The 12111-nt window shown below is 47.1% G+C and overlaps 1 protein-coding gene across 2 annotated transcripts; it reads right to left on the bottom strand.

Moving 5' to 3' along the window:
- Positions 1 to 75: 75 nt before the first annotated feature.
- LOC139060179 (ionotropic receptor 93a-like) lies at positions 76 to 10470 on the bottom strand. Of its 2 annotated transcripts, none has more exons than XM_070539115.1 (3): positions 10147 to 10470; positions 2265 to 2524; positions 76 to 730 (listed from the first exon to the last, which is right to left on the bottom strand). In XM_070539115.1, exons 1-3 carry the CDS (start codon positions 10435 to 10437, stop codon positions 454 to 456), a joined length of 828 nt encoding a protein of 275 aa, XP_070395216.1. In that variant the 5' UTR covers positions 10438 to 10470; the 3' UTR covers positions 76 to 453. The 2 variants fall into 2 exon arrangements, with proteins under 2 accessions (XP_070395216.1, XP_070395217.1); XM_070539116.1 differs by having other exon boundaries at positions 606 to 730; positions 2368 to 2524.
- Positions 10471 to 12111: the final 1641 nt, after the last annotated feature.

Raw genomic sequence — 12111 nt, 5'->3', positions numbered from 1 at the left:
CCGTTCCTCTTTCCCTGTTCAGGTCACCAGGGAGGAACGTAATACGTGCACGTGTTTCGTCACGTACTCGGCCAAGTGAAAGGGGCGTACAAAAAGAAAAGTATAACGATGGCGAGAACATCTCGCCGAGGTGGAAGAGAGACAGATAGCTCATAGAGATAAACAGTCTTTTATCTGTGATATACCGCTGTCTGTGCCAGCTGGGTTGTTGCCTTGATTGTGCTCACAACGGAGGGTGTTGCTCTCTCGCCTCACCTCGCCAACAAGACACGTACGTGAACGCTAAATTAATGCCGATGTGCGTGCGATTCCACCGAACACTCTAGCCTATACGTACGGCACGCGGTTAGAAAAGTGCAGTTGCGCAACTAGCTGCGCGTACGTCGCTAACATGTAGTAGCATGCAGGAAAAGAAGCGTAACGTTATCTCTCAATGACTCATAGATAGATTCCTTAGCCCGTGATCTTCGAGTGATTTCGCGAACGACGTGGTCTGATGGTCGTTGCGGATAGCCTGGCCAGAAACACGCAGCATGACTCAATCAGCAGCGCAAGCAGTCCGCTGGCGTATCCCATGATGAGAACGAAGAATGCTCCCTGTAGATCAACGACATTGATGGGTCGCTCTGCGTTTTCCCCGGTTTCAGCACGCTTAGTGTTCATGCGGAGCTGCCACAAGAAGTCGTTCAGCCACTTCTCGACGAGGCCCATGAACATAAAATTCTTCATCCTGCAAGACGAAAACATGGAAAATAAACGGTTTCAGTTGGTGTGGAGGATGTGCATGGGTGGCGGAAGCATTGGTTCTCAAATTCTAGTAAGGAGCAAACGAGATGTTCCTTGAGCACTACCACATGCTATATAGATGTTATAAAAACCACGCGCCTATGCTAATTAAGGATGACAATTAACAAGTATGAACGCTAGAAAAAACACTTTCAGGATACTTTAATTTGATATAAAGTCCGTCCCAAAATGGCACCCTGGTGTCATCGATATTTCCATGGCGTAATGACACACCAAAATTTTATCGTGTTCCGCAGTAATGCTAGGTACGATGTCGTATGCTAATAAAAAAAAAAGTGTTGCGCGGACGTCTCCTTTCTGCTCTGGTATGTGGCAGCCGCAGCAGCTGCGGGAACGAAGCTAGCCATTGTATCATAGAGTCTTGGCACATATCTGCATACCTCGTGAGTGACGTAAGAGGTATTCAGGAAGCGAGAATGAACGCCAAATTTCACTTTCTTGAATTTCGCGCTGATACTCCACCACTCCACGATACGTCAGTGGGACGTCACTGATTTCAAAGTAATCTTTCTTTATTTGAATGTTGTGACATAGTAAAATGTTCGCGAAACTGGGTAAGTCCAGTCTTTGGCTCTTCTAGCAAAAAGTTGTGTTTGCCAACAAAAAATAACTAGGCCAGAGCAGACGCTGTCAAGATCCACCACATCATCGTGAGCTGGGGCGGGAGTTCAAGGTGGCGTCGCCACCTGTCTTTCGTACTTGTTAGAGTTCTTGCTACCAAAGTTAGCATTAAAAACATTATATATATATATATATATATATATATATATATATATATATATATATATATATATATATATATATATATATATATATATATATGCGCACGATACAATGGTACATTATGATACCGAAGTTCGGCAGCACATATAGTAATTCTAATTTTTGTGCCTTTTATGGCTTATCAAGGTTCCTGTCGCGGTCAGAGTGACTGTATCAACTGTATCTCGTGTTGTGGAAGGGTGATTTACCAACAGAGCTCAACTTAGTTTTTTTTCTCTTTGTGTCTTTTTGAAGACTATGTCGTAAAAAAAACGTTTGCACCCTTTGGGGTTTATCTTGTCCCCAAAGAATAATCGTCTTACATATTGTGTACCTTTCCTTTCTTTGACGCTGCGCGCCCCGTACTTCCAGGTCAGGAACCATAGAGTTTCATACACGAGTATGTAATTATTGTAGGAAATTCACGAACTCAAATTTCACGAACGGCATGCGCGCGTTATCAGCGTGGCATAGCGTTCTTGACAAGAAACTAGCCATTGGAGAGTTTTAAAGGAAGGAAAGGCGTGACAGATGACGGTTATTTACGGAAAAGAAAAGGGCGGGTGCGTCTGGCCCGTCCGTATTGAACGGCACAGAAGAGACGCTACACTGGAAGCAAGGACGCACATGCAATTCGTGCCTGCTCCTTAAACCGCATAGCGTTAGACAGAGTGGCGATCGTAAACGTTATTAACCCGTAGCTGAAGGTGGCCACATGTGGCGACCCCTTGGGAAAAGTGTACACGGCCATGGCGTGGTAGAAGGCGTCACGGGAGACCAGCAGGCGACCGTCCGTACGGGCCTCCTCCACCTTGAGCACGGTCTCCGGGAACATGTAGGCGTAGCGGGAGCGCAGGCACCGGCGGTAACCCTCTCGTTCTGTCGCCACCAGGGTGCGCTGGGGATGCTCCAGCATCTGGCGTCCGATGTCGCGCATAATGCCCGCCTTGGCGCTCTGCGTGGGTGTCAGCGCATCGTGTGTACTTACTTCATCATCATATGCTGTATAACTGGCTATATCATCATCACCATCATCATCATGTGTACCAATAACAGCTAACGGCAAATTATAGATTCGCCGTCATTACTATAACCATAATCATCATCTCATTACCACCCCGGAAGTCCTCCGATAAGGTTCTCAAGCTCGCAGCATTTCGAAATAAGTTGTTCTTGGGGTAGTTGGTTAATGCTTAAGGAGGCCATTGCAGTGCAAATAAAACACAGAGAAATGATGACAGGACACCACAGGTGCTACACTCACAGATGTGCCCTATATAAGATTGTAATAGGCTTGCATAATATTACAGCCTATAAGAGGACTTCTAGGGCATTGTAGTAAATCAGTTGTGAATGTAGCACCCGCGGCGTCCCGTGTTAAATTCTTTGAGATTGTTTTATTTGCGCTACAGTGGCTTCAATATTGACCTACAATGGCTCAATTCAGTCAATTAAGCATTTTGGCTTCTCGTAGAAGTAATGGCCGCCTCATCGATTAATTTAGCTCAAAAAAGGTAAAAATTGTGCCGTCTGCCACGGGCAATTTTGAAACATTTGGTGCAGCTAAAAAAAATAAATAAAAAGAAACAACAGAGAGAGCGAGAGATAGAGAGAGAGGCACCTGGTAGATATCCGATGATGGGCAAAAAAAGGGAGCGCAGGGTCGCTGTAAGTTAAAGCGGCAGGATGCCGGAAAAATCATATGAACACGAACACGGTTCTGACGCGGCCGTGGAGCGCAAGATGAGATTTATATCACACGATAGCGCAAACTGCGCCCGCTTTCTGAAAGCAAGGCTATCCCAATGTGCGTTCGGCTTCCGCAGTTCCGTGCGGCGGCTCGAAATTTGCGGTCCGCTGAAACGGCCAATCACGTCATTTCTATGCGATGTCGCTGGCGAACGGTGCGCAACGTGCTCTATATTTATTTGGTATCGTTTCTGCTTGCCTCTCCTCTAACCACACTAATTGACTGCACTGCTTTTCTGTTTAATGCGTTCGTTGAGTCTGTGTCTTCCTTCGTAATTCTTGCCTAATCAATACGCCCGTGAAGCCGCCGACGACCTCCTATAGTTGCCAATATGTTCAATTTCGATCATCGAAGTAAACGAAATTCGTTGAACATAAGCGGACAAAAATATATGCATCTAGACACTGTTCCAACATGCATTGCAGCGGCGACCAACGCGTTGTACCAATACCCAGCAAAAGACGTTTACCGCGTTGTTGTGAGGCATAACGCCGCCATCTTGTCACCCACATCCTTCCAGGTATATTTTCGCAAATTTCGATGCCACCGAGTGAGCGACATTATCAATTCCTTGCTCAAGAGCTGCTATCCCACAGTCTACAGTGAGGCCCAGTACACGCTAAGCACGATACGTCGATCCGGTCTAGTGAGTGCAGTGGTTTCAAAACGTTTGACAGAGACTGTATATAACCTGTTCAGATGATCGTATTACGGGCTCGGACGCATTTGTAGCACACACCTCCCGTGCCCGTGGCATACGGGCTGCACGCAACTAGCTGCGCTATCGAGCTATTCCTTCGCACGCCGAAGGGTGCTCGGTTGCCTCGCGACTTCCATTTGCGACCTCGGAGGTTTCCGCAATCGCAACGCGGTACACGCGCATCGTGCCTCGCTTGAGACGCGATGACGCGTGCGATTTCGAGTGTTGTTAGCCTTCTCCGGTGGCCATGCGCGGCCGAGCCCCTCGGGCGCTCTGAGGCCGGTGTGTAGCAATTGTTCAAGGCGGCGGCGAAGTAGGGGTTATATAGCCCCCCTCTTCGTAGACGCCTGGCTGCCCTTGAAGAGCGTGTCGTAGTCTACGTCGCGCACCGTGCGATAGGCGCTACAGTACGCGTGAAAGCGCAACGCTGTTTCTCGCATCCCGACGACGGCTCCGAATTGTATAGCCTTCACAACTGTTTGCAACAACGCTGCGAAGGATGAATGATGGGCTGACTTATAGTTATCGTCTCAAAGGAGTTATGAGAGACCCTGTAACTGAGGGCTACGGATTAATCTTGATAGGAGCCGAATTCAGGGTAGCTCCTAGAGGAGGGGAGGGGGGGGGGGAGGATTTGTCACTGATCTTGACTGCCTGTGTTTCATTTGATGCAAGGTTTTTTTGCATCCTGAACACTGGAACGTTGACGGATGATGCTGACGCTGCTCAGTGATCTATCAAAGCTAGAAACTATTGTTTCTAACATCTCTACCACGGAAAAAGCAAGTGGGGGCCAGTTTTCCATTTCTTCAATTTCCCGCCGAAATATTAGTGCCGGTACGTGAGTGCGACGTTACGTTATCGATTTTAAATTGTTTTCTCGGATCCGGACCTTTTTTCGCGCTGGAAAAGTTATCTAAACTTGCTACGTTAAGCATGTATCTTGTCTTTTTTCGCAGTATGCAATATAACTCTTTGCCAAAAAAGCTGTTAATTAGGCGAGATTAGACGACGTCAGAATCTGTGACGTCACACGGTGAGCTGGTGCTTGAACTTCAAGGCGGCGTCGTTACTCGTTTTTCGTTTTGCTGGCTTGCTAAAAGTCACCACTTCACGGTGAGAGACAGACAGACAGACAGACAGATAGATAGATAGATAGATAGATAGATAGATAGATAGATAGATAGATAGATAGATAGATAGATAGATAGATAGATAGATAGATAGATAGATAGATAGATAGATAGATAGATAGATAGATAGATAGACAGACAGACAGACAGACAGACAGACAGACAGATAGATAGATAGATAGATAGATAGATAGATAGATAGATAGATAGATAGATAGATAGATAGATAGATAGATAGACAGACAGACAGACAGACAGACAGACAGACAGACAGACAGACAGACAGATAGATAGATAGATAGATAGATAGATAGATAGATAGATAGATAGATAGATAGATAGATAGGTAGATAGATAGATAGATAGATAGATAGATAGATAGATAGATAGATAGATAGATAGATAGATAGATAGATAGATAGATAGATAGATAGATAGATAGATAGATAGATAGATAGATAGATAGATAGATACGTAGACAGACAGACAGACAGACAGACAGACAGACAGACAGACAGACAGACAGACAGATAGATAGATAGATAGATAGATAGATAGATAGATAGATAGATAGATAGATAGACAGACAGACAGACAGACAGACAGACAGACAGACAGACAGACAGACAGACAGACAGACAGACAGATAGATAGATAGATAGATAGATAGATAGATAGATAGATAGATAGATAGATAGATAGATAGATAGATAGATAGATAGATAGATAGATAGATAGATAGATAGATAGATAGATAGATAGATCGTTTTGCTTTTGCAGAAGCGTAATTTACTATATGGCTTGGATTAACATTCCTCTTATTGGCGTTGCAATAACTCGGAGTAGTAACGTAGCCAGGATTTTTTTTTTTTCGGGAGGGGGAGAGCGCGCCTGACCCGGAGCACACGCCCACATGGCACACGTTTTGAGCGATTCTCGGGCGCCTCTTCTGTGCGACTGGCGCATAGCGAAGCGACGTGTATATTCACACACCGGGAACTGAGCGTTCGGCGCGAGAGAACGACAATTATATGCACGGGCCACTCGGTTTCCAAGGCCTCGCTCGTGGCCGCACGAAAGTTCAAGTCCTCTCTCTTCCGACGACCTCTTTACACAAGTTTCCTGTCATTCTTCTCGGCTTCATTACGTGTCCGCGTCGCCGCGACAGGGCGTCGCAATTCGGCGACCGTCGATAGAAACATCCTGCACGTATACGAGGGAGTTGAACAATGCAGAGGAAATTATGGTCAATACAGAGAGAGAGAGAAAGTGAAAGTAGGCGTCCAGGCAATGTGAACAAGCGAGTGATATGACACATAGATTGCCGCATCTTTTGGTTCACTTAAGTATACTATATCTATGTCTTTTGCACGTGTCATTCGCATGCCACATTCGTGAACCATTCGCAGCTTTCTCTGCGATGATCGCGATGAGCCGGAGATGAGTGGTTCAGATTGTGGCGCAGCTTTTCGCCGTGGTGTAGTAGTTCTTCAAAATGGTGGTCGCGACGAAGGGGACAATACTTGTACCTACTAAATGAATCAAAGAAATGATAAATGGTAATGTGAAACGTGGGATCGTTCCCCACCTGCGGCAAGTTTTTTTTTGTCATTCGCTTTCATATATATATATGCCACAGATGGAGCTCTGGATTGATTTCCACTTACTGATTTTTTAAACATGTACATAAATTCACGTACACGAGCGTTTTTCCATTCCGCCACCATCGTAACATGGCGGACGGGATACGACCACTCGACCTCACATTCAGCAGCAGAACGCCTCTGTATAGCTAAACGCATGTGAAACGCGGACATATAACTGAATTATATGCGATTTGCCGAGATTGAAAAAGAAATACGAAGCTATGTCATACTGATTGTTGTGAGTAGATGTTTAAAAATTTAGGCTCCCCAATTACACACGGATTCTCAAGAAGAAGTCAACATGACTTCAACAGTTCTTCTACCTCGTGAGGCGAAAGCGATATCAGTACGATGCAAAACTCGGCTATCTATCGATGAAGATTTCCGTAGGCCTTCATTACAAATGATAAGCTGCAATGAAAAACCACCAAGGCGCGGAAAGCGCCCACCGCGCGGCCTACACGATCCCACGCAGCCGCGGATTACACCGAGTTTCCGGAGTCCGCTCACTTTTCATCGCGCCGTCTTTCTGGATTAGCCCAATTTGCCAGAAATGAGAAAGTCGACCGAGCAGACGCCCCAACGAAGGCACAAGGAGCTTCGATTTAATAAAGGAATTAGGCGCTCGAAGGCTTACGCTTGTTGCAGGGACGATATTTCGGCACAGCGGTCGTTGTTTCACTGCGTAATTTCGTAAAGAAAATATCCGTCCACCGGTGCCTCTGACGTAGCGGTATGGTACGCATACGGGGCGGTACATTTATAAGCCGATTCGTTTATCCTAGCGCTGTGGCCGTGTGCGAGGTGCTCGCCAGGGCAGCCACAGCAGCCACGCGCGCGGGCAGCGTAAATTCCTGGGATGGTTCGCCCACAAAGCTTCGCTGTTAAGAGGATTAGCACGCGCGTCAGGCGCGTCTTCCAACGGCGCAAGTCCGTCGCGAACGTGCCGAGCGTGCGTTCGTCGGGTGCGTCGCTCTGTAGAATCGCTCAATTTTTCCCGCTCTTTTAACGCGACGCGCGGCGACGATTTCTTTCTTTTTTTTTTCCTTCCTGGACGCGTAGCCAGCGTAGCTGTGAGCAGCGAATGCGAGAGAGGATGTTGCGCCCGAGAGACACACCGTTCGCGGTGGCTCTTCTTCTTTTGCCTATACTACGTGCCGCAACTGTGTGCGAGCCGCAAATTTCTTTTCCTCATTCCGGCAGAACAATGAGGGGCTCGCGAGCAAGGATTCGGGGACGCGCTAAAAGCTTCCTCGAAGTACGCGCCCCCTTCTTTGTGTTTGGAGCGCGGATTTGCGGTTTCACAGGTTGTGTTCGCATTCACGAATCGAGGCGCGCATTAGTGTACAGAAAGAAAAAAAATATATATAGAGAGAGAGACGTCGCGCATAGTCGCGCATGCACGGTGCATGCGCAGCCGCCTGCTCTTGCGCATGCGCAGATGTGGCCGGATTACATACGTTCGGATTGAATGCGGCGAACTCCGTTCTTACGACTAAGTTACGACTAAGATAAAATCGAAGTTTTGAGAGTCCCTGACAGACGTGGTTAATTTCACCGTTCTTGTTGTTCGTGCATCTGAAATTGTTTAACCGAGTGACGTTCTTAATAGACAAATGTTGAATGCCCACAAGTCGGCCCTGCCCAGACAAACTTACTTAAAAAAAAACAAAAAAAACAGAAAGAAAAGCTCTCGTCCACAGAGCGGCTTCCGCGCTTAGCTTCGGAAATGAAACGGGACACCGTGCCTAACAAAAGTGCAGTCCCTGCTTGCATTGAGGGTTGCACAGCGTAAGGGGCACAAAGGGAGGAGGGAAATTAGTTCGGTGGCAAAATTTTTCTTGTACTTAAGTAGACAGGCCAGAGAAAAGAAAACCGTAATTCCACGTATACGCGACCAACCATCGTCTTGTACATTCTTGCTTTACCAATGACACCTGAGATTGCTTGACGTAATCGTGTAATCTGAAGACGAACGTTTTCGGTCCGATCGAAGCCCGGATGCGGGGTTGGGGGTTGAGGCCGCCGAGTATCTTGCAAATTGTTCTTTACATCTATTACCGATTGTCTCTCTTCTACGAGACACCTCGACCGCACACTCATTCTTTACTATTCCCTGCGCACCACGGTCTTGTCACCTTCTTGCGAGTGAGCTGGCAGCAGTTCGTCTTGAGAAACATCAGTGACGTAGAACTAGCGACTTGGTGACGCAAACCAAAAAAACGTATTTGCATCCTTCCCTTCTCTATGCCGAGGATCGCTTTCAAAAGCTCTTGAGGAAAACCGTTTGCGCAAAGCATTTCCCCCTTGGTGTGCTTTGTTCGTGAGCGCAATGACTGGTTTGCTTGCAGGACATCCACGCACCTTTATTCATGGAGGGAAAATGAGAAAAATTAATTAAAATGTTCAAAGCCGACAGCAAGAACACACCTACGCGTGGACTGCATAGAGGGAGCGCGGATTGCAGCTCGGGGTTCCCTTGCATGTGCAGGTTCGTCCGCGTAACAGCGTGGTCTGTACACTTGATACTTCTTGAGAGAGGCAATAGCACTACTACTGTATACTACTACTGCTACTACTTCTATTACTAGCTAACTACTACTGTTACTACTACTATTTCTTAATCTACTCCTCCTGCTCGTTTTTGTTTTTCATAAAAGACTTCTCATAGACACTTTACCCTTTCTAACTATGCTTGTTTTATCATTCCTCACCACACCGCAAACGCGATCTAGATACGCCAACGACCTGACAGATACAGCACCGCAAACCACAAACGTATGCACTATACCTATAAAGTCTTTCGATTTCCAGATAGATCCACGTATCCTGTAAACGAAGATCACTGATGGCCATTTTTATATGTACTTCCGGAATGTGGAAAATTTGTACGCCCATGAGACAATGATAGGACCAAAGCTGTACATATCTCTATGTGCCGTCCATCAGGTTTAGGGCTTGAGACGTCAAACAATGTATATAACAGCTAGGGAACATCCAGTGGTTTCTGCGCTTCTGTCCGCATAATTGAGCGGGACAGCTCGAAAGCCATAATGCGATTACAGCGACGGCTTGACACGCCTTTGCTTTCTCGCAGCTTGTGTTCCCACCTTGCGTAAAAAAAAAAAGGGGGGGGAGGGGGTGTTCTCTACATCTCTCTTCCTCTTGTACTTGTCCATCTGCGCATTACTTCTCATTAGACGTGACGTAGTATAGTTTCTGAGGTCGGACAATCTAACTTTTTTTTTTGCGTGCTTCCGATCTCGTCCTCCTTGCAGTTGCTGAACCAGACGTCACAACGCTGTCGCGCTAGAATGCGCATGCGCCGTGCCGGCCAGCGGCACTCACAGTGAAGGCGAGCTCCATCTCTGTGTGGCGCGTGGTGCCGACGAATATGCGGCCCGCGAGGAGCTCCCGGCGCAGCCTGGGCAGGGTGTCCAGAGCCTGCTCCATGCCCGGGTGGCTCATGAACGAGATGAGCAGGCTGCAGTAGGCGCACGAGATGACTGTGCACAGCAGCCACCAACCGGCGGCCACCAGGCGTCGCGTCGGGCTGCCCGAGAAACGCCAGTCACAGCCTGCAGCGTCGGCACGTTTGGGCAAACGAACATTCGAAGCGATTAGGGCAGAACCCGTCATCCGGGCATGTTTGTCTTCGTTAATATGATTAGCATTTTAGTGGTGCGTGCACGTGTAATACGTGTAACAATTCCTCACCACACCGCAAAAACTACCTAGATGCACCAACGACCTGACACATGCAGCACAGCAAGCCCACAAACGTATGCACTATTCCTATATAGTATACCGATTTCCGGATAGATACACGTATCCTGTGTACGCGTAACGCGTCACGTATGAGCGGCATACTGCAGCCGGGATCCTCTCTCGCACTTCCCTCTGAACACGCTGCGCCATCTAGCGATCTGCGCCCAAAGTTCCTCTGCTTTTGCGTAGCCCCCGAGATTGCACCAGTGGTGCGCCGCGCATGTTAACGATACCTCGTTGGCCAGCCCCTTTCGCGGCCGAGCGAGTACAGCATAGGGCTGCTGGGCATGCGAGGACTCAGGTTTGACAGCGACCACCAGTACCGAAGTTTTGTCAAATCTTTCTTTTTATTAGAAACAGCACCGGAGAGAAGAGGCTAGAAACACGATACAATCCGCAATGTTGGGAGAAGTAGGTTAAGAACGCTAATCGCAATAATGGAGCGCGGAAACAAGTATTTCTCGGTCGAACAATTTCGGTGGTGCACTACTTGCAGTGGACGCCGATTGTCTAAGCCAGCGAGCAGAACGCCCGCCGCTCTAGAGAGGTGTCGCACCACACGCCACGTCACGTGACAGTGATCCAAAAGGGATCGAACCGCGCTTGATCTGTGGTCAAATTCGCGGAGCTTTTCGTTCGTTACAAGTCTTCGTCCCATGGATTGGTCGGCTACCTTTGCTATAACCTAATGCCCAACACTTGCCATCTGCTCGTATACCAACAGCTATAGCGTAAGAACGTTTTGCGAGAACACAGACCCTAAACTTTCTGAGATCATAAGCACATACATACATAAGCACGTTCCGATACTTTTGTTTACCTTTTACTTCATGATAACTTTCCTGAGGTGGCCTATGTTTTGCCACGCATTGTTTGGATAAACGAAAGGAGTGGCTTCGATAAGGTACAGACTTGGGCCGTTTCGTGCAGAGTAGTCCAGAGTTTAGAATTACGCACACTGGAATTTAAAAATCAAGAATTAGGCTGACAAATGGTAGCACACTGTGGTATAAAGGTTATATAAACAGGAGTAAGGTTCCTCAGAAAGGTTTTCTGAGGCACCTTATTCCAGTTGTTAACCTTTATACCACACTGGAATTTGTTTGTCCTTCTTTTTCATGAGCTTCGTCTTAGCGCTATAGGTCTTCCAAAAATCTTTAAAAAGTGGTGTCCGGTGTCACCCGCAACGCCAACCTTCGATGCGACTTTCTAGTCCACAAGTTGAAAGCGGCGCCTTAGAAAAAAAAAAAAGAAAAGCCTTGTTGACATTCTATAGATTTCCTGCTGAATTCCTATAGCCTTCAGCAAACCTTTACACAAAACCTATCGAATTCCCCATTTATGCTTTTGTGAGGGGTGGATTAATCCACGGGCTCCAGATTCGCATGCAAACTTTTTTCCTAACTTACTTGCGAAAATAGAGGGGGGGGGGGGGTGCTTAGAATCGCGAAAATGCGGTACTTGAAACGAATCACTGCCGCCGCTTCTTTTTCCTTTTTTTTTTAAAGCAGCGAAGTTGTTTGCCTCTGGCCCTCGATACATCCC

Source organism: Dermacentor albipictus, chromosome 5 (assembly GCF_038994185.2).
Source record: "Dermacentor albipictus isolate Rhodes 1998 colony chromosome 5, USDA_Dalb.pri_finalv2, whole genome shotgun sequence".
Taxonomy (NCBI): domain Eukaryota; kingdom Metazoa; phylum Arthropoda; class Arachnida; order Ixodida; family Ixodidae; genus Dermacentor; species Dermacentor albipictus.
This window is presented reverse-complemented; position numbering and strand designations above follow the sequence as displayed.